Raw genomic sequence first — 18381 nt, forward strand, 5'->3', positions numbered from 1 at the left:
ACTACAGAAAATCAGCTAACACATCACTAACAGCGGCTATGTGCTGTACAGCCTTCCTAAGTATTGTCACCTTAGATTATGCATGTTGGAAATTATAGATTTCATTATTTTGATCACCATCTATGTGTTTCGTTTGATGTTAATAATGAGAATTTTGCATGCATGTTCATCTTTCAGTAAAATCAAATAAGTTAGTAATCATATTTTCTTCTCTTGTAAATATGTATTGTGCTTTTTGTTAATAAGTATTTTTTTTTATACTTACAGGTTACAAACATGTCTTATTTGAGTACGTACTACCCTCTGTATCGTCAGGCAAATGTTATAGTTCAACTTTTCATTTCTACGTTGTCACTGTGAATGACTGGCTTTCACGAAAATTAAAGATATTAGAAGAGAAAGTGTTTCTTTTTTGCTGTGTTTTCGTGTGATTGTGTTACTTATTGAATATTAGTGATGGATTAAAGGTTTAAGAGGCATGCTGATTCTTATCGTGGCCCACATACTATTTGCATATGCTTTACCAGTACCTAAGCCAACAATTCCCAAAAAATTGGACCACTTTAAGGGAGATGAAGACATAGGAAGAACATTACTTCGTGGATGGATTGTTGTCGATGAGTCTGCGCATCGCAAAACTCAAATAACACCGAAATCCGTCTTCATTACACCAGTAATACATGGCGAACCTCAATGTGCTGAAGGCTATCGACTTGATGCAATGGGACGCTGTCGAGAAACAGTGACGATTAATATGTCGACTCACCTTGAATTCCTTCTTCAAAAGCTGAATGCAATGTATGGTCCTCCTCAAGCAGGAAGTATAAGCAACATTGATGATGGACCTGTGCTTGTACCAATTCCGTTTGCAACTCAATCACCTCTAGAGGTAGTAGAGCTCGAGGAACATGATCCACAAGCCGAGTTCCGGCCAGAAAGTGAACGTGCAGAGGATGCTGAAATTGAACCAGAAGCGTTTCAGATTATGGTGGTTGCAGGTGAGATTGGAGGAAAAGATAGTAACAAATCCAAAGAAGGCACATCATCAATGAATATCAAGAACCCAACACAAGCAGCTATAGTGACAGTTTGGCAAGTGAACTCCAGCGTTGTGAATGACGATTATGGTAATAATATCTCACTGCCAAATGAAAATTTGATTCCATCAATGAAACCTACTGTGATCTCAACGGCTGGCTTTCCTACTGTTCAGTTATCTGCTTTTTATAATGGTGAGGAAATTCCATCAACCACTAACCATTATTCAGAAGAAACTGACGTCCAAACTATATGGGAAACAACTAATCCGACTTCACAAGAAACAACTGATTTACAAGAGCTCACCAGAGAGGAAGAATTCTTTCCGACAAGAGAAACTTCAGTAACAAATATTGTGCAAGGAGTATTTACTACCTACGAAAATATCAATCAAACTGAATTAAATAATTTACATTTACCTGAGGAATATGATAGTACACTGACGGTTTCCTCAAATATCACCACAGAAACACAGAAAAATAATGGAAGTACCTATACTGATAGTGGTTTTAAAAGTACGTCAGTTTCTTACATATATATTGGTTCGCACGTAAATTTTGATAATGTCAGTACGTCGTTCGAAGAAAGTACCAATGATCTACATTCTAATCGCCCTTCAGATCCACAAGAATCAAATATTGTGTATACTGTTCCTCCAACATTTTCGACTTCGGAACATACAAATAGAGTAGACACGTCAAATCAAATTGACGCACCTAATTTTGAAGACAATTTAATTTTTCCAGCTGATGATCTTACCAAATCATACCAACAACCCATTCATCAAACTACAATGTCTTTGAATAAAATATCAGAGCAAATTGATATATCAAATCCTTTTAAGCCTATAGCTTTTCCAAATGCAACTGATGACAATATAATGTTTCCAACAGAAATAGTTACCTTAAATCAAATAAGAAATACGCCATCTGATCTTTTCTTTAATTATAATCATTCCAGTACTGAAATTACGTTTTTAAATCCTATACTAGTTCCTACATCAAATATGATAGTTGATTCTCCAACAAGTACTATACTAAATCAAAATGAGTTGAAACCTTCCGAATCATCATCACATAACGACAACTACGAATCAGGAGGTACTGTAACTAAGGAACTTATTCACTTTCCTATTAAGAGTTTTACACCAACGTCCTACAGAGACACACCCAATATTTTTTCTTTGTGGCCTCAGCTTCCCACAGTACCGCGATATACCAATAATAATTCACCAACTTCTGAGATACGAAAGAAAATTCAATATTCAACAGTGTCTTCGCCATTGAATAGTGGTGGACTTGGGTACTGGAGTCATTTTCTTTTTAACTCACCAGTTTATGAGCCACAGAATAACGGTAATATTTTCCATGGAAGACCAGTACCGAGATATCAGTATCAAGCTTTGTCGTCTCAGGACTTGTCAAGCCTTTCAAGTATGTTTAGAAGAATGTGGAGCTTAAGCCATACAAGGTAATATGTTATTTATTTCGTGAGATTTTCAATTGCAGTTCAGCAACATTAGATATTGAACCTGATATTTTTTCAATACAATATCTAAAGCCTGTTTGCCGGTAATTTAAATTCCTAACATAACTGTAAATTTATATTAGTAACTTATACGTATGTATGTATTGTTATGAATACAAGATTTCTTATAGTTTGTAAATGTAATAGCTCCAAACGATATTTTTTTAAAAGAAAAAAAAAAAGTACACACAACAAATTATGAGTACACCAGAGGTTGATAGAGCCTACTGTTTGTGCAGTTATTGCTGACTGCCATGGTCGAGTGACCTAAGGATAAAACGGCGATCACAAGACATATTTAAAAAGTAGAATCATGTGACGAGAAACAGAAAAATTAATCAAATGAACCGTTATTTTTAGAAGTAATATAATAATATGATTATGTAGTTGTTTTTTGAAGTTTATGATCTTCCAACATTGAAATTACATGTGACATGGAAACTTAGGTTAACTTCGGATCCCAACTATATCCCTTACTGGGAATCGAACCTAGGTTTATCGCATGGAAATTATCTGTGAAACATATGGGTACATTTAGTCAGTTAGTAACTTTAAACGTGTTTCTTGTAATCATTACAAAAAAATATGTGAATAATTGTAAACAAACCACAGACCAGAGGAGTACATAAGGTCACAAGCAAAGGGCTGGAAAAAAGTAGGAAGGTAATATAAAAAAGGACTTATGGACCTAGTGTGTATTTATTTCGATTAGATTGGTTTGATATATAAAGACTATTCAATGGAGTACGTTTGTTTCTGCGGTGATAAACACCAGGATATTTAAGCTGTTAAGCTAACTAGTTAGTTCATAGAATTCAAAGTATAGAATACTGTATAGACAGTAATGGGACACCTATCCTAGCATAAGTCTGGAAAGTTCCTGCGATATCAATACTTTGCGAACATGTCACATAACATAACTTATGTTGTATTCACGAACCCACAGTGCGGGAGACCTGAATTCGATTCCTCGTGAAATTTTGAGACACCATGTTAATCTCTAGAACCATGTCTCATATAGCTTCTGTGCTGGAAAGGACGTTAAATTCATAGCAACTAAATATGTTTGGCCAGCATTGCATAAATTGGATGAGAATTGCAGTTTCTATCTCCCGTCATTTCTTAAGCAGTCTGTCAAATTCTTGACCAATAAATTCGCGACGGGGACAAATAACCTCGACTTTAACATCTCTGTTGTAATCGTTACTCAATGACTAAATTAAACAATAAATGTTGGGCGCGTCTGCCTACCTCAGTCCCGATGTTTCAGATTGTTGAAGAGTATTCAAGTTTGCGCTTTAAACAAATCAGTCTACCAGGAAAATAGCCTGTTGAAGTCATACGTCTCGTCCTGTCATTTACATGCACAAAATGAAATGTATGCACAATAAGTTGCTTCTTCAAAGTAAATTAAAATTTGTTACACTGGTTACACGTTTTATGTATGTAGAGCTACAAAATCAGATTGTCAGAAAAGCTTGTGTACAATTCAGTGTTGTAATAATTTTGCTGTCCGTGTATTGCATTTTTTAAAAATAAATACTGTTCAGTGTTGAAAGTGAAAGTAAGCCTCGAAAAACTTCAATACGGAATTGAAGACTCGCTGTAGAAACAATGTAAGTGCCACCTTGCAATTGTTTCGCTTATTTTATCTTTTAATTACGTTTATGCCTTAGATTTTCATACATAGCTTCACTTCGTTGTATCCTAGGTTGTATTTCTAAACAATAATAATTTCTATTTTGTGACACTTGGGCACAATTTATTATCTTTTGTCTTTAATCGTACAGTAACTATTGTTTTTGGCACTTACATTGCTTTTTGCAGCGAGTCTTCAATTAACTAAGTTATGCCATCACGATTACAAACATTATACAGTTTATATTATAGATTTAGTATATATGAGTGGCTTGGGATAATATAATGAGAAGCGACAGTTTTAATCTTTCGAGTAAAAAGGAAATTCAACATTCTCAGGCAATGACACATACCAAACAAGTTTTCCCAAGATGTGCATGTATTTTTCCGACCTTAAACTACCTGGATAAATTTTTGTATTACGATCACAACCCATTCCACATAATAACTAAAGTTCGCCATGAAAGCAGTTTACCATTATTTTCCTCTGAGATGCTCATATATCAAGTTATATACATATTATTTATCGAGCAGAAGGTGACGGCATGTTAGCAATTCTATCACAATTGACTGTTGTTACATTTATCACCAAAAGCACGAAGTGTAACGTATGATAATAAATGTAAATTATTAAATAATTTACATGATATTTAAAACAAAACAAACAAATATTTCTTTCATCTGGAATCAATCTTCTCTTTGATTCACACTGCACTGCATAAGATACAATTAAAACAACCCAAGTTTAGTCATGAACACTTTCTCCTCCTTTTAGACAATTTTTAAGCTCATTCTCAAAATTGTCAACAGTGCTAGATATTCTTACTGTCATTTATTATGCTTCCACTGAAACCCACTAGTGCCAACATGGCGACAACGTGCTACGACACAGACAAAGATTTTATGTACCAGGTTTTATAAAAATAGGTATCGCTGTTCAGAGAACTCTGGAGACGTAACCACTTGACAGAATGCAACTAAACTTGGTAGGAGTATATTTGGAAACATGCAGAAGTGATTGCTGTAGAGAAAGGTAGTTCCAATATTCGCCACCAGTTGCGCTGTACAACGCCAAGTAAGTGCAACATGGACGAAAACCGACACTAGGGATGCTAAATGGGAAGAAAGGCTGTAAGTCTCTCTCTTGTAGGTCTCGTGGCATTGTTGCGCTATTAACACTCCGTGAGCAGCGGCGGACTTACGTGGAGATTTTGGGCTGAAGGTCCCCTTAAACTTCCGGGTTGTCTTAAAACACAAACGATGTAAATGTGAGTCTTATAAGCGTCGATCTCCCCTCCCAAAGTCCGGGACTTCGATAAAACAAAGTCTTAAAATGTTCCACCAGTGTTCGTGGTTTAGGGACGGGGTAAGAAGAGAAATGTAAGCACAATGGAAGTCAAAATCTAGAATTGGAAGGGAAGCACCTTACTGAGCAAATAACAACATAGTACAATGTCACAGTATAGTCATGGCTTAATCTGCGTCTGCAGAAAGAAATATGGGATCGATCTCCTTCATGGTCAATTGCAGAATGCAGTTGATCTGCAGTAATAACATGAACATGCTGAATAATGTTCTGATGCAAAATATTCAGAGTCGGAACGTGTCCCTTTGGAACGATACACTACACGTTTTAGGTTCCACACAACCAAACGTCACATGGCGTTAAGTCGAGTGATCGGGCTGGCCATGGGAAGGCAAAGCAACGGCTAAGAATTCAGTCTTCTCTGAAGTGTTCGCGAAGAATCTGCTGTACGCTACTCGTCACTTGTGGCGTCACTCCGTCCTGCATGAAAACGGTTGATTCGAGACACCTGCTTTGCTGCAACTGTTGAATAACAAACGTGGTCAGCATGTTGGCATATCTCTGCGAAGTGATGAACCTTGTCACTGGTCCATTTGGACCATCGTCTTCAAATAAATACTGTTCGAGGATAAATTGGACACTAAACCCACACCCCACAGTAACATTAGTTGAATGCAGGGGTACTTCATGTGTTTCATATGGGTTTTCGCTAGCCTATATGCGGCAGTTGTGGGTGAGTGTTCACAGCCGCGTGAAGATAAAAGTGAGCCTCATCACTCCATTGAATATTCCACGGCCAAGCATTGTCAACTTCCATGCGTGTACGAAATACGCAAATGCAAATGTCATACGATTATCGACATCTGCGGGACGCAATTGATATTTCATTGCTACTTTGTAAGGATACCAATTCAGCACTTTGCGCAGAATTTTCCACAGAGTTGAATAGAGCATATCCAGATGTTTCGAGACTGCCTTTGCACTTACCACGCCACTGTTATCCACAGATTTCTTTACGACGGCAGTAGCAGCATTTTGAACTTCTTCCTGTGTTACACTCTCACGACCTCTGCCTGGCCTCAACACTAACATGCCGGTCTCCTCAAACTTTCTCACCATTTTTTTAACGTACATGGGAGATGGGACCACGACATAACCCCTTTCGTCGGCGATTTTCACGAATGGCGTCAGCACTGTTGTTCAACGTATAGTAAAGTTTCACTAATAAGGCTCTTTCTAGCAACGTTATCACCATCGTCGCTCTCTTGGTACCCAATTCGTAACCTGATCTTGCACTACACTACAAAACAGGTGCTTACTCACGTCTGGATGTGTTTCAGTGATAAGTACTATCTTCTGTGGTGATAAGGGTGCGAGCGCCACTATGTGCCAAAAATGAACTGTTCTAACTTTGCTGATGTTCGATTTTTTACTTTGTTTTTCTTCCCCCATTCTTTGTCCTGTGATCAAGGGGTCCCGGGTTCGATTCCCTATGAAGACGATTGTTCTACGTTTATATTATCTTGTGCCGTTGAAATTTTCGCTCGTGGTATCAACCAGGAATAAATAATGAATAAAATAAAGTATCGACGCTAGTTTGATAGTCAACTACAAAGCGCCACCACTCGAAGAACATTTCAAAACTGATTTCAAATTATACTTAATCGATTGACATCTTTTTTTTTATTGTGCCTTTAAGATTTTTCTTTCTTGATTAATGAAATTAACGGATAAACCAAATTTAGGAGTGGTGCTGACTTTATGTCAACTAAAAATCGAAAATATATTCTATATAGTTTACAATTATCCCCCCAGTGGCACGGGGTCTTACATCGCTCCTTGATTGAACTTAAAGAAGTATAATTAACTTTTCTACCCTTACTCCCAATGCATCCTCTTTAAGATGAAAAACTCCGATCCGAATATGTTAAATAATTTAAAACTGACGCCATTTGAAACATTGCATCTCAAAAGTCACTACGAGTGATATCGGAAGCACATGAAGAAGGGGAGGGCACTAGAATGTAGATAGATCGGAAGCGTGTGAAAAAGGAGAGGTCACTACCACGTAGACAGGTTGGCACTGGGAGGGTAAGTAAAAAGGATTACGCTAAATTGTGGTAGATTGTACTGTTCAAATTCTCGCAACTGGAGTATACAATGGTCGAATAAAGTTGCAAGTCGAGCAAAGGTTGCTTAATAGCAGTTTGCAATCGCTATTCGTCAAAGTGTTTTAATAATGACTTAAAATTATATCCGATCGTTCGTGTATCATTTGTTCTGGATTGAGCCAGCTGATTTTTCTTTTTTTTTTTTTTTTTTTGTTCATTTTTACCTAGAAAAGTGAGCAATAAGCAGAAATTAGGCTAGACTTCAAACAAAAGTATCCACTATTCACAATACTTCAGTGTCGGATTTGTACAATTGTGCTTTCTTTTCACTGTATTATGTTGTTCAATGTTTGCCTGTTAAAGTTTAACGTCCCATTTTTAGCACTGAGCCTATATGAAACGTGAATCTACTGTTTAAGATGAAATCCAAACCACGGTAGTGCGCTAAAAAATGCTCTGCTACCCAGAATCTGACATTGGATCAGGCGCGCTTTGAATTTTTGTTTATGCTGTGAATAAGGAGAAATAATAAACCAACTAAATTAGCAACACTGACCGGAAGTCAAGTAAAATTTGGCAGCTTTCATAAATATTTCAGAACCAGGAGTTGGCTAAAAATGAGGTACGTGACGTAAAGAGCGTCATTGAAATTTTAGAGGCCAAGCAAAAACTAAAACCAGTTAGCGACTAATATTTATATAAAATTTCTGAGATAATGTTTTCTAGAATAACTCTTAATCAGCGCTGCATCATGATGACGAGGCAGTTGTTAGAAATTTGTGTTACCCACGAAACAAGACTCACGAGAAATAAAGTTCTCTCATTTCTTCTCTTAAATTCTTGCAGAACTCTCATTTCGTCTCGATTGTCGAAGAATTTTTCTCGTCTCATCTCGATTCCTGGAAAGCTTTTCTCGCCTCGTCTCGTTTTGTAAATTTATGTACTAAAGATATGCCATGTTTTTTTTTTTAATTTCATCAAGAAGTTATCAGAATCTTTCCCCGTAACACGAGGTAGATGAAGGGTGCGATATAAGAACGTTTAAATCAAATTTATTATTGGAGTATATTATGTATTGACTTCTGTAAAGTCTTACAAAATATGCTCCTATAATAAATATGAACATTTATCTTCAACGGTTGATAAATACTCTTCATTATGTTCGTGTAATCACTTTACCAAGTCATAGGTTTTATACTATGTATCATGCAACACTAAAACAGTGTTTAAGATCTAATACATGAGTGAACTAGTATTGCTCACGTGACTAGAGATATTTCTTGTCTCGTCTCGAATTTGAAAATGTACTTCTTGCCATATGGGCAATACTATTGGAGATCAGAAACAACGTAAAATTTCAAAATATATATTCCTTCTGTGATGGCACATACCAAAGAGAATTTAATAAGTGTTTCAACTACCCTGTGGGATAGGCGAAGGATTCCAGTTGAAATTGAATACAACTTTAGTCTGACTAGTGATGTATAGTTGGAGTGCATATGCATACTTTTAGGTATAATAATCTTGGCGTAGTGAGAGATACAGAGCTGGTGGCAAGCATTACTTGGTAGTTATTAAGTCAGCTTTTAACTTGTATTAACGAACGAAGAAAAAAACTCTCAGTAGCTCATCGACTTTAAGTATGTGAAAATAAATGTGGTAAATCAAGCCGTTTAGTCTTCCTTCTATTGAGGATAGTACAGTAAAATAGCCAAGTGTCTTGAACCACCTGTAGCTTCAACATTAACTTAGTGCAAAAATGTATATAAAAGTACTTGTATCACCAGAAAACGATTGGTTGAAAGTAAGTAGATGCTAGTAGACACTTCTAAAACCAAATAATTGTAATGAAAATTACTCCCAGTCCAACAATGTAGCCAGCAAATTTTGCTAGGGTTGTCACAAGACTTTTTGAGAGGAGAAGGCTATTCATAATTACAAGCGAAATACCAAGTTTACTCTTATTCATTTCCACAATAGTTTCCTAGAATAACTTGAGGGTTACAATTTCTACTGGCCTGTATAGCTGGTATTCTTAAATAAACTATTTGGCTTAGTATTCTCTCTAGAACAAGACAGATGGTTTTTTCTTCCTTTTTCTTTGCTTTCTTTTTTTTTAAGGTTAACGTTCCATGTCCCATTATTATTCATCGAAGCTAAGGGAAGCAATGATGAGATGAATGATTATGGTGAAATGCCAAAAGTAAGTGGAAACGGAAGAACCCCAAGGAAACCCACTCATACGTTTACCACAAAGATCATTTGGAAGGACCTGGAATCGAACCTGGAACATCAGGCACCACGAGTGAGCAATAGACCGCTGAGCCATCACGGCCTCAATTAGTATTTTCGCTGGAGATTCTGAGAGATCGGTCAAGCGAAATCTTTAAATGTCTAGTTTAATTCTTGGATTAGAAATAGAATGAGCTTGATCTCTTTCCTCTAGAAATTGTAAAGAAATATCGCGACCTCTGGCTCTGGCGGTAGGCTACAAAATTATTACTTTTACTAAAAATTACTACCGGGATGTAGCGGGAGGCTGAATTTCCTACGATATAAATTCCTTCCGTAATTAATATCATCGACTTAAGATATTAATCTCTTGCTAGAGTTATCAATCATCTAGTAAGTTCTTAAAAACATTGAGACCTATCTTTTGTTAATTATCGCCTTCCAGTGAAGGAACAAACACAGAAATAACTTTTTCCAAGGAGGGCATAAGATAACTTTATGTTGCAATGAAATGTAATGTTAACTCAATCCATACTAATACCATAGAAAGAATGATAACTGGCAAACTAAGCATTACATTATCTAGATCAAAATTTGAGTGACAAGAATACAAGCATACGAAGTTCTTCTGGTGGTCAGTGGTTAGACAAGGTAAAAAATGAATGAACTTTATCCTTATAATTGTGAAGGTTGATCTTGGAAGTTGAGGTAATCAGCAAGCATTCCAGTGGTTATTTGTATTGGTATTAAAGAAGTAGTCAAACAGATACTATGTAAGGATAAATTTTGAATAGAGAAGTATGTCCCCAAATTTAGAAAGACTCAATTTAGAGAAAGGTATCCGGTTACATAGTAAAGCATCTTGAGAAAAATTGAGGATATTTACTTTTCCTAAGTTATTTTTTAAAGTTCTAAGAAATCTATTTGGAACTTGATCTACTCTTGAAATTTTGAACATATTATATTAGTATTAATTTCTATGTTTGAGTCTTCCTTCAATTGAAAGTAAACATAATCTTAGCCCGTTAACCCTTGACAACAAAGCCATTTATTTATTTATTTAGAAAAACAACACAACAGGCTTAATGCCTAGTTATAGTGTCGTATAATACATACATAGACCTTTATACATTTATCCGTACAATTAATCAATTCACTTCGAGTGTCAGGTACTCGGTAGTAATCCTGATTCTGAATACATATTCTGACATACTGAATATATCTAAAACATTAGTTTTATGACTTAATTCATTGTAAGAGTCACACATTCTCCACAGCGGAGATTTACTGAGAATATTTGTTCGTGCCCTTTCACAGAAAAATATACCAGTATTCCCTGCTCTTGTTCTGCCTGTTGGAACGCTCAGATATACTTTCGTGAGTAGTCTGGACAGTCAATTTTATTATTTAATATTTTATATATAAATAGTAAATCAAACATCTTTCGTCGATTCGTCAAGGTTAGGAAATTCAAACTCCTTACTAAGTCTACGTAGGGAACCTGTTTGGGATAGAAAGCTGTTTTCTTGTACGTAAGCATTTTTAGAAATTTAAATTGTGTGTTTTCTATTGCTTGTTAGTATTTATTTACATTCGGTGTCCAAATAACGCACGCATATTCTAATCGGGACCTTACGTACAAATTATAAAGTTTAATGAATGTTGACCCCTTCTAAATTCTTTACCCATTCTATAGATAAAGCCGAGGTTTCTGAATGCAGCGTTAGAGATTGCATCGATGTGATGAGGGAAGGTCAATTTTGAATCAAAAAAAACTCCTAAATCTTTAACTGAATTTGGTTTACACAGAGATATGCCATTAATTATATACAGATAATTGATGGGATTTTCTTTTCTTGAGAACGATAAAGACTTGCATTTAGAGATATTCAATGAAAGTTTGTTTTTATCACACCATTGCTCAACACCCTGTAAATCCTGCTTGAGTTGTGTGCAGTCATCCATTGTGCTAATTTTAGAATATAATTTGAGATCATCGGCAAACAACAGAAAGTGAAAGTTTTTAACGTAGGTTGAAATATCATTAATTACAAGAAGAAATAATAGCGGACCTAAATGGGATCCTTGAGGAACACCTGATAATGTGGTAAGTTACGTGGTAATATATCCCTTGTAAGAGACAGCTTGCCTTCGATTGTACAAGTAGGAAGCGAAGTACTCTATTGCTCGTTCAGAAAAATTGAAAGATATCAATTTCTGTAGTAGCACGTCATGGTCAAATCTGTCGAAAGCCTTACTGAAATCCGTATAAATGACGTCCACTTGACCGCCTTTGTCTAATTCTCGCGCTATGTAATCCGTTACTATTGCTAGATTGGTTGTTGTTGATTTATTCCTTAAAAATCCGTGTTGATATTCAGATATGACCGGCTTTACATGGTTTAAAATTCTGTTGTATAATATGGTTTCAAGAACTTTGCCGAATGGAGATAGGATGGCTACGAGTCTGAAGTTCTCTATCTCATTCGTGTTTCCGGATTTTGGAATAGGGCAAATAAGACCTTCTTTCCATTTATTCGGAAATATATTGGTTTTCATGACAAGATTAAAAATAATATGGAGTGGATACTTGAATATATCTAAACAGCCCTTCACCACATACGGTGGAATGCCATCTATACTACAAGATATTTTAGGTTTCAGCGCTTTAATAGCCTGCTCAATCTCCTCTAATTCTATTTCCTTTATATGAAAAGCATCTAATATACTACATTCCGAATTATTTATTAGATAATCCTATATTTATTACATAGATTTTTACGGAAGTAAGTTGAAGTTGATAGCGTATACCTTCTAACCTTACTCACTCTCTGTCTCTCTCTCTCTCTCTCTCTCTCTCTCTATATATATATATATATATATATATATATATATATATATATATATATATATATATATATATATATATTGCGAGAAACATCATTGGATAAATTCTTTAATATGTCCCTGACAGAAGAGAGAAAACAATGGGAAGCGAGACTATAGAAAATATGTACTATATATCCTTTATGACAGTAGTTCTCAAACTTGTTGTTACTGCGACCCACATTAAATAATAAAAAGTATTTTGTGGCCCACTTACCTTTATTCAAATGCAGTATAGTAGCCCTGTCCGTACGAGAATATCAGTCGGTGACGATCGAGCAAGTGTAATGTAAATTTCTTGCTGAATAACTGTATATGTTACATGAAATTGTACGCATGCCCAAAGAGGGTTAAAGGGTTTTCAAAGAAAGGTAACACAGAACTACCACTATTCCCGACATAATGCCCTACCCAATGACTGACTTAAGCTGGATCGCTAGTCACCATTAGGGTAAAACTTTCTCACTAGATGGCAGAGCACATTGCGATACATGCGATGTTGCCACATGAGTTACGGGTAGAAGAGTGTTTAGACACGGTCGCATTTTATACATGATTTACAACAAAGAGAAATGAGAGCTTTTATTTTCATTTTACTCAATACTGCCTGCTTTAAAATATGATTTAATTATATTCTTTGATCAAAAATGATTTTTCAACTCAGGAAACGTTATGCGTATCTCTCAAACTAGATGTCTTTATGGTGAAATTAAGAATGCCTATACTAATACAAAATCATTACATAAATTTCATCTTTTGGACAAAACAGACTCTCAGTACGCTCAAAAATGGTGTTTTATAAGCGTGGTTGTAATCCTTTGTGTAAAACTTATCTCTAAATTAGAGATTTAATATATCATGGCTAAAATTCCATTGTTTTCTGGTCAACGGGCAACTCAATTTGCATTTAGGGAAAAATTATATCATTTCTATGGTAATAGTTTCTTAGAAAACGGCAGTTAAACGTTATACATTTATTTATAATTAGATGCCTCTATAGTGCAGATTAAGGATACGTGTACAAATACAAAATCATTACCTAGGTAGATAGGACAAAACAGATTCTTAGTCTGTTCAAAACTGTTATTTTATAGGCGAAGTTGCAATCCTTGGAGCAGCTTTACTTTAAGGGCTTAAATATCATGGCTAACATTCCAGCGTTTTCTGGACAAAATTCGACTCAAACTGCATTTAGGGGTAACGAAAACTACTTTTATAGTAAAATTTTCTCTGCAAATTACAAAGATATACGTTTATCTATAACTAGATGTCTCAAAGGTGCAAATTAAGAATAAGTATACAAATACAAAACCATTACAAAAATCCGATCTTATCAACAAAACAGACTTAGTTCTTTCAAGCGTGATATTTTGTCAGTTGTATTCCCGTGCAGGTATTTTAAGTTGTGTTCCCCAGTGCATATATTTTGTAAGTTGAATGCCTTACTCAATGGTGTCATTCACCTAGTTCGCACGAACCGGTTATTAAAATTTCTCAGGTTCTTGGAACCGGTTGTTAAAATTGTATCTCCACTTCCATATCCGGTACTTACGGAAACAACATTTTTCTAGTGTTACGAGGTGTCAAAAAGCCTTTAAAACTTAAAAAAAGGAAAATATTGTGTGAGTATGGAACAAATGAATTTCATTTTTCTACACAATCCACTCTACGCTCAATATAAGTTTCCCATTAATTACAAAGTGTCCAAATGCCTCTAAAGATTTTTTTGTGTGTGTGATTGGATACGTAATCAGTCATACACCATTCGTTGCATCACTTCATCAGATTGCAACTTCTTTCTCTTTAGTGCTTTTCACCACTGAGGCGAGATTCGATACGAAAGGAGGATGAAATGAAAATTTTCAATGATCGCAGCCATTGCACAGGCAGTAGTATGAGGCCGAGTATTGTTATGTTATAGAGGAAATTTGTTTTCAGAAGTCCGTGTTACTCCGTATAGAAAGTTTAGGATCCTTTTGGAGATCGGAATACAAGATGTTATTGACTATGCGTTCCCTATGCTGTAACGCTCCAAAATGTCACCCTTTTGGTCCCAGAAGAAAGTACTAACTTCCCTGTAGAGGGTTGTGTCCGATAATGGATACTGCCATTGCATGCTCGCTTTCTTACTTACGGAATGTAATAGTGCACCCATGTTTCATACCCAGTAACGAATCTCTTTTGAAAGTCACTACCTTCTCGTTTACGGCGTAGCAAAATCTCGTGACACATCAACACATCGGTGCTTCAGTTCGTCTATCAACTGGCGTGATACCATCCTGGCACACGCATTCCGAAATCTGAGCATATCGTGGATAATGTTACAGATTGAGCAGTGACTTATGCCAATGATTGTAGCTACTTCATCCAGTCACTTTGCATTGCCCCTTATCACACTTTCAATTTATATTTCAATAGAGCAAAAGCAATAGTAAGCCATAACAAGAAATTATTTGTTGATATAGATTGAGCGTCTCAAGCATGGGTTCCATCTCCGCTCCTTATTCTTATGTTGAAACCGCAAGCGGTAAACGTATCACTTAGAATTCGGAATTCACGGACAATATTCGTCAGAATATTGGATCAATAAGAGCTAGACATAGATCAGTCACTTCTGGTGGGTCAGGTTTTTGGCGCCAAGTGAGCTTTGTGGTGGACGAACCATAAGTGGAGTTTTCTCCGGGTCCCTCCCTTTCTTTCATTCAACCATTTCATTCGTTGTCATCTTCACCTTCTATCTTTCCTTCGAAGCACAATGATAGGACGTTACAGGACAAAAAAAAAAAACATTCATGTCTCTAGGTTATGCCAGGCTAAACGAGACGATGATTATAAGAATTAATTAAATGATAGAGTGAGAAAGTAGGAGCACAAAGAGAAACTCTCAGAAAATCCACACACACGCATGGCGTGTGTCCACCAAAAAGCTCACCTTCTAAGCTGGGATCGAACCAGTGACCCCGCATGCAAGATGTCAATGCTCTACCACGGAGTCATTGCAGCTCCGGAGTAGAAAAAGGATTTGCATTTCTACATGAGTGGTTGCGTTTCCCAAGTGAAACTATAGGGTCTGAATACTTTCTTTTCATTATAGAAAAAAAAATCAAGCTTTACGGTTTTATGAATTTTTCAATACTAACTAGAGAAGGTCGCGGGATATTACTCTGACTTCGTTTAGATATTATGCTCAGTCGACGTCTTTTTACATACGAAACAATTAGGCAACCGGCGAAATCCTCGATCGCAAGCGTTTTCGAATTATGAGCGTTAAAAGTTCAAAATTGAACAGATTTTGCAGAAAGTTTGAAGTACCATTTCTTGAGATAGACACTTCAGTTTTGATACCCAACACAGTAGTAAGATCAAAACGTAAGCATTTTGCAAGATAAGGGCAATTATTTGGAATGATGTGAAGGGTAATGGCGTCTTACCTTGCAAATTGCCTCCCATTTGGCATACTGGGCCAAGCAGTAGTAAAAGTAGATCTGAAAAGGTGGGGGGACGGTAGGTAGCGGCATGACGTCCCGCCGTTCCCCTCAGGGGGTGCTCTTAACCTATGTCCCGAACCTCTACTTTTACGCTCTCTTCGCAGTGACGTCACCAGCGAGGAACTTAGAGCTTGTCGTCTGCTTGGCGCGCGAAGATTTGCTAGTAAGACCACAAACAATTCTTTATTTATTTTGGGTTTTTGCTATGTTGAATTATGTTGCTTTCTTTTCTAGTGGTGTACGTGGACGAATATTATTTAATAGAGAAAAGGTCTATATCTCGGAAGATTTCTTTACGTGGGCTTGGCTGTACAGACATGTAATATTGCAAGATAGTGTGAACTTGAGTACGTGTGTACATATGTATTTTTACGTGTATTTGTCTTTCATCTCCAAGAGTTCCACATTATAGAATTAGGGATGTACCGATATATCGGTATCGGTAATATCAGCCACTTTTGGGAGTATCGGTATCGGCATTGGCAAATAAACACCGATATTTACCGATACATTTTTGAAACTATTTTCAGTTTGTTTAATATTAACAGTGACACTTATATTTCATCGGTTTCTTTTAGAGTTAAAAGTTGTTTTAAATTATTATCAATTGTACAATCAATCGATTTCTTTATGCATGTATACGCCTTTGGTTTGCTCTATTCATACCCAACTGATAGTTTTAGTCCCTCCATGCCAAAATAGTGAAGAAAAGACAAAGGTCCTCAGTCAGGATCATACACACCCGAAGAAAATTTTCTAGGGGGAGCCGATTTCCCGATTTCAAAGTAAAATAAAGTAAGTTTATTTTCCTTATTCTTTTTCATAAATTTCTATGTATGCATGAAGTTCATAATTTAAAATTATTTTTCGATATTTTTTCTGCTTATTGGTCCTCTAGATGTTTATTTAAGTTAGAAATCAGAATAAAACTCCGGGACGTCGTGTGGGTAGAACAGGTGGGGTGAATGCCCCACGCCTTGCACCACAGAATGGAAGAGTTTGACCGTTGAGGAAAACTAGCAGGTTAACTATTTCTAATTCATTGTTGAGATTAGTGTTGTCCACGAGACGAGACCGAGGCGAGAAATGATTCGCCTCGTCTGCAATTCGAGACGAGAAGAATCTTTTAAATTCATTTAAAATTAAAAATATGGGAGTTCTCGTCTCGTTTACGAGGCAAGATGAGAAACTTCACCGAGTCTCATTGGCAACACGAGTTCACCCAAGCATTAAACCTTAAACACCGGTTTAGTGCTGCATGGTTCATCGTGAAAAAAAAATGAAAAAACTATAAATTGATAAACTGATTGTAAGAACGCAATTAATTAAGAGCATTCAAAGATACACAAGTCATTACACAATATACCCCAATAACAAATATGGTTTAACTGTTGTTATATCTCATCCTTCGTGGATCTCTCGAGACTTTAGGAAGTCAGGACAAATTTTGTACACAAATTTATACAAGAGGCTAGAGAAACTTCGAGGCGAGAAGAAAAGAGCTTTTTTCGAAAATCGATTCTACAAGACGAGAAAATCTAATTTCTCGTCTCGTCTAGATTCGTAACACTAGTTAGCATACAAATATTTAGATATAAACCAAATACATTTTTCCGGACTGTGTACTATTAATGTCACGAAGTGCAATCATAGCGTCAACAATGGTTACATTGAATATAATCTGTGATGGATAGTCGACATGACGTTTGAAACGGATGAGTTCCGTTTTAATAATCATGTGGAGAAGATATGAATTGGCAATTTTAAACTTTAAGCCTGAGTGCCGTATATTGAACAAAATAAATTGCTAGGTATCAAAGGGCTTCCGCAACTGAATGCATTTACGATCAATTATTATTATTATTATTATTATTATTATTATTATTATTATTATTATTATTATTATTATTATTATTATTATTATCCATGGTTTTAAGTATTTATTGAGATATTCTTATCAGTGATCACAAAGTAATCTATTTATGCCGGGTGTGGAACTCACCTTATCATTGGGTCTGCAATTACTTTAACTCCAGGCACCGAAAATTTCAGAGATTACTCTGGTAAAACACATACGGTATTTATCTGCAACTTTGCTTAAATACATTCACAGCAACATTTCAGATATAAATACATTTAAAATGTAATTATAATT

The 18381-nt window shown here is 36.0% G+C and overlaps 1 protein-coding gene across 2 annotated transcripts in view; it reads left to right on the plus strand.

Moving 5' to 3' along the window:
- LOC145664480 (uncharacterized) overlaps window positions 1-18381 on the plus strand; it is a 98798-nt gene that overhangs the window by 74589 nt on the left and 5828 nt on the right. For both annotated transcript variants that reach the window (XM_081731196.1, XM_081731197.1), the window contains exon 2: window positions 268-2508. In XM_081731196.1, the coding sequence (XP_081587322.1) occupies window positions 479-2508 (2030 nt within the window). In that variant the 5' untranslated portion in view covers window positions 268-478. The remainder of the gene's footprint in view (window positions 1-267; window positions 2509-18381) is intronic.

Source organism: Thermobia domestica, chromosome 11 (genome assembly GCF_964235325.1).
Source record: "Thermobia domestica chromosome 11, izTheDome1.hap1.1, whole genome shotgun sequence".
Classification (NCBI taxonomy): Eukaryota; Metazoa; Arthropoda; class Insecta; order Zygentoma; family Lepismatidae; genus Thermobia; species Thermobia domestica.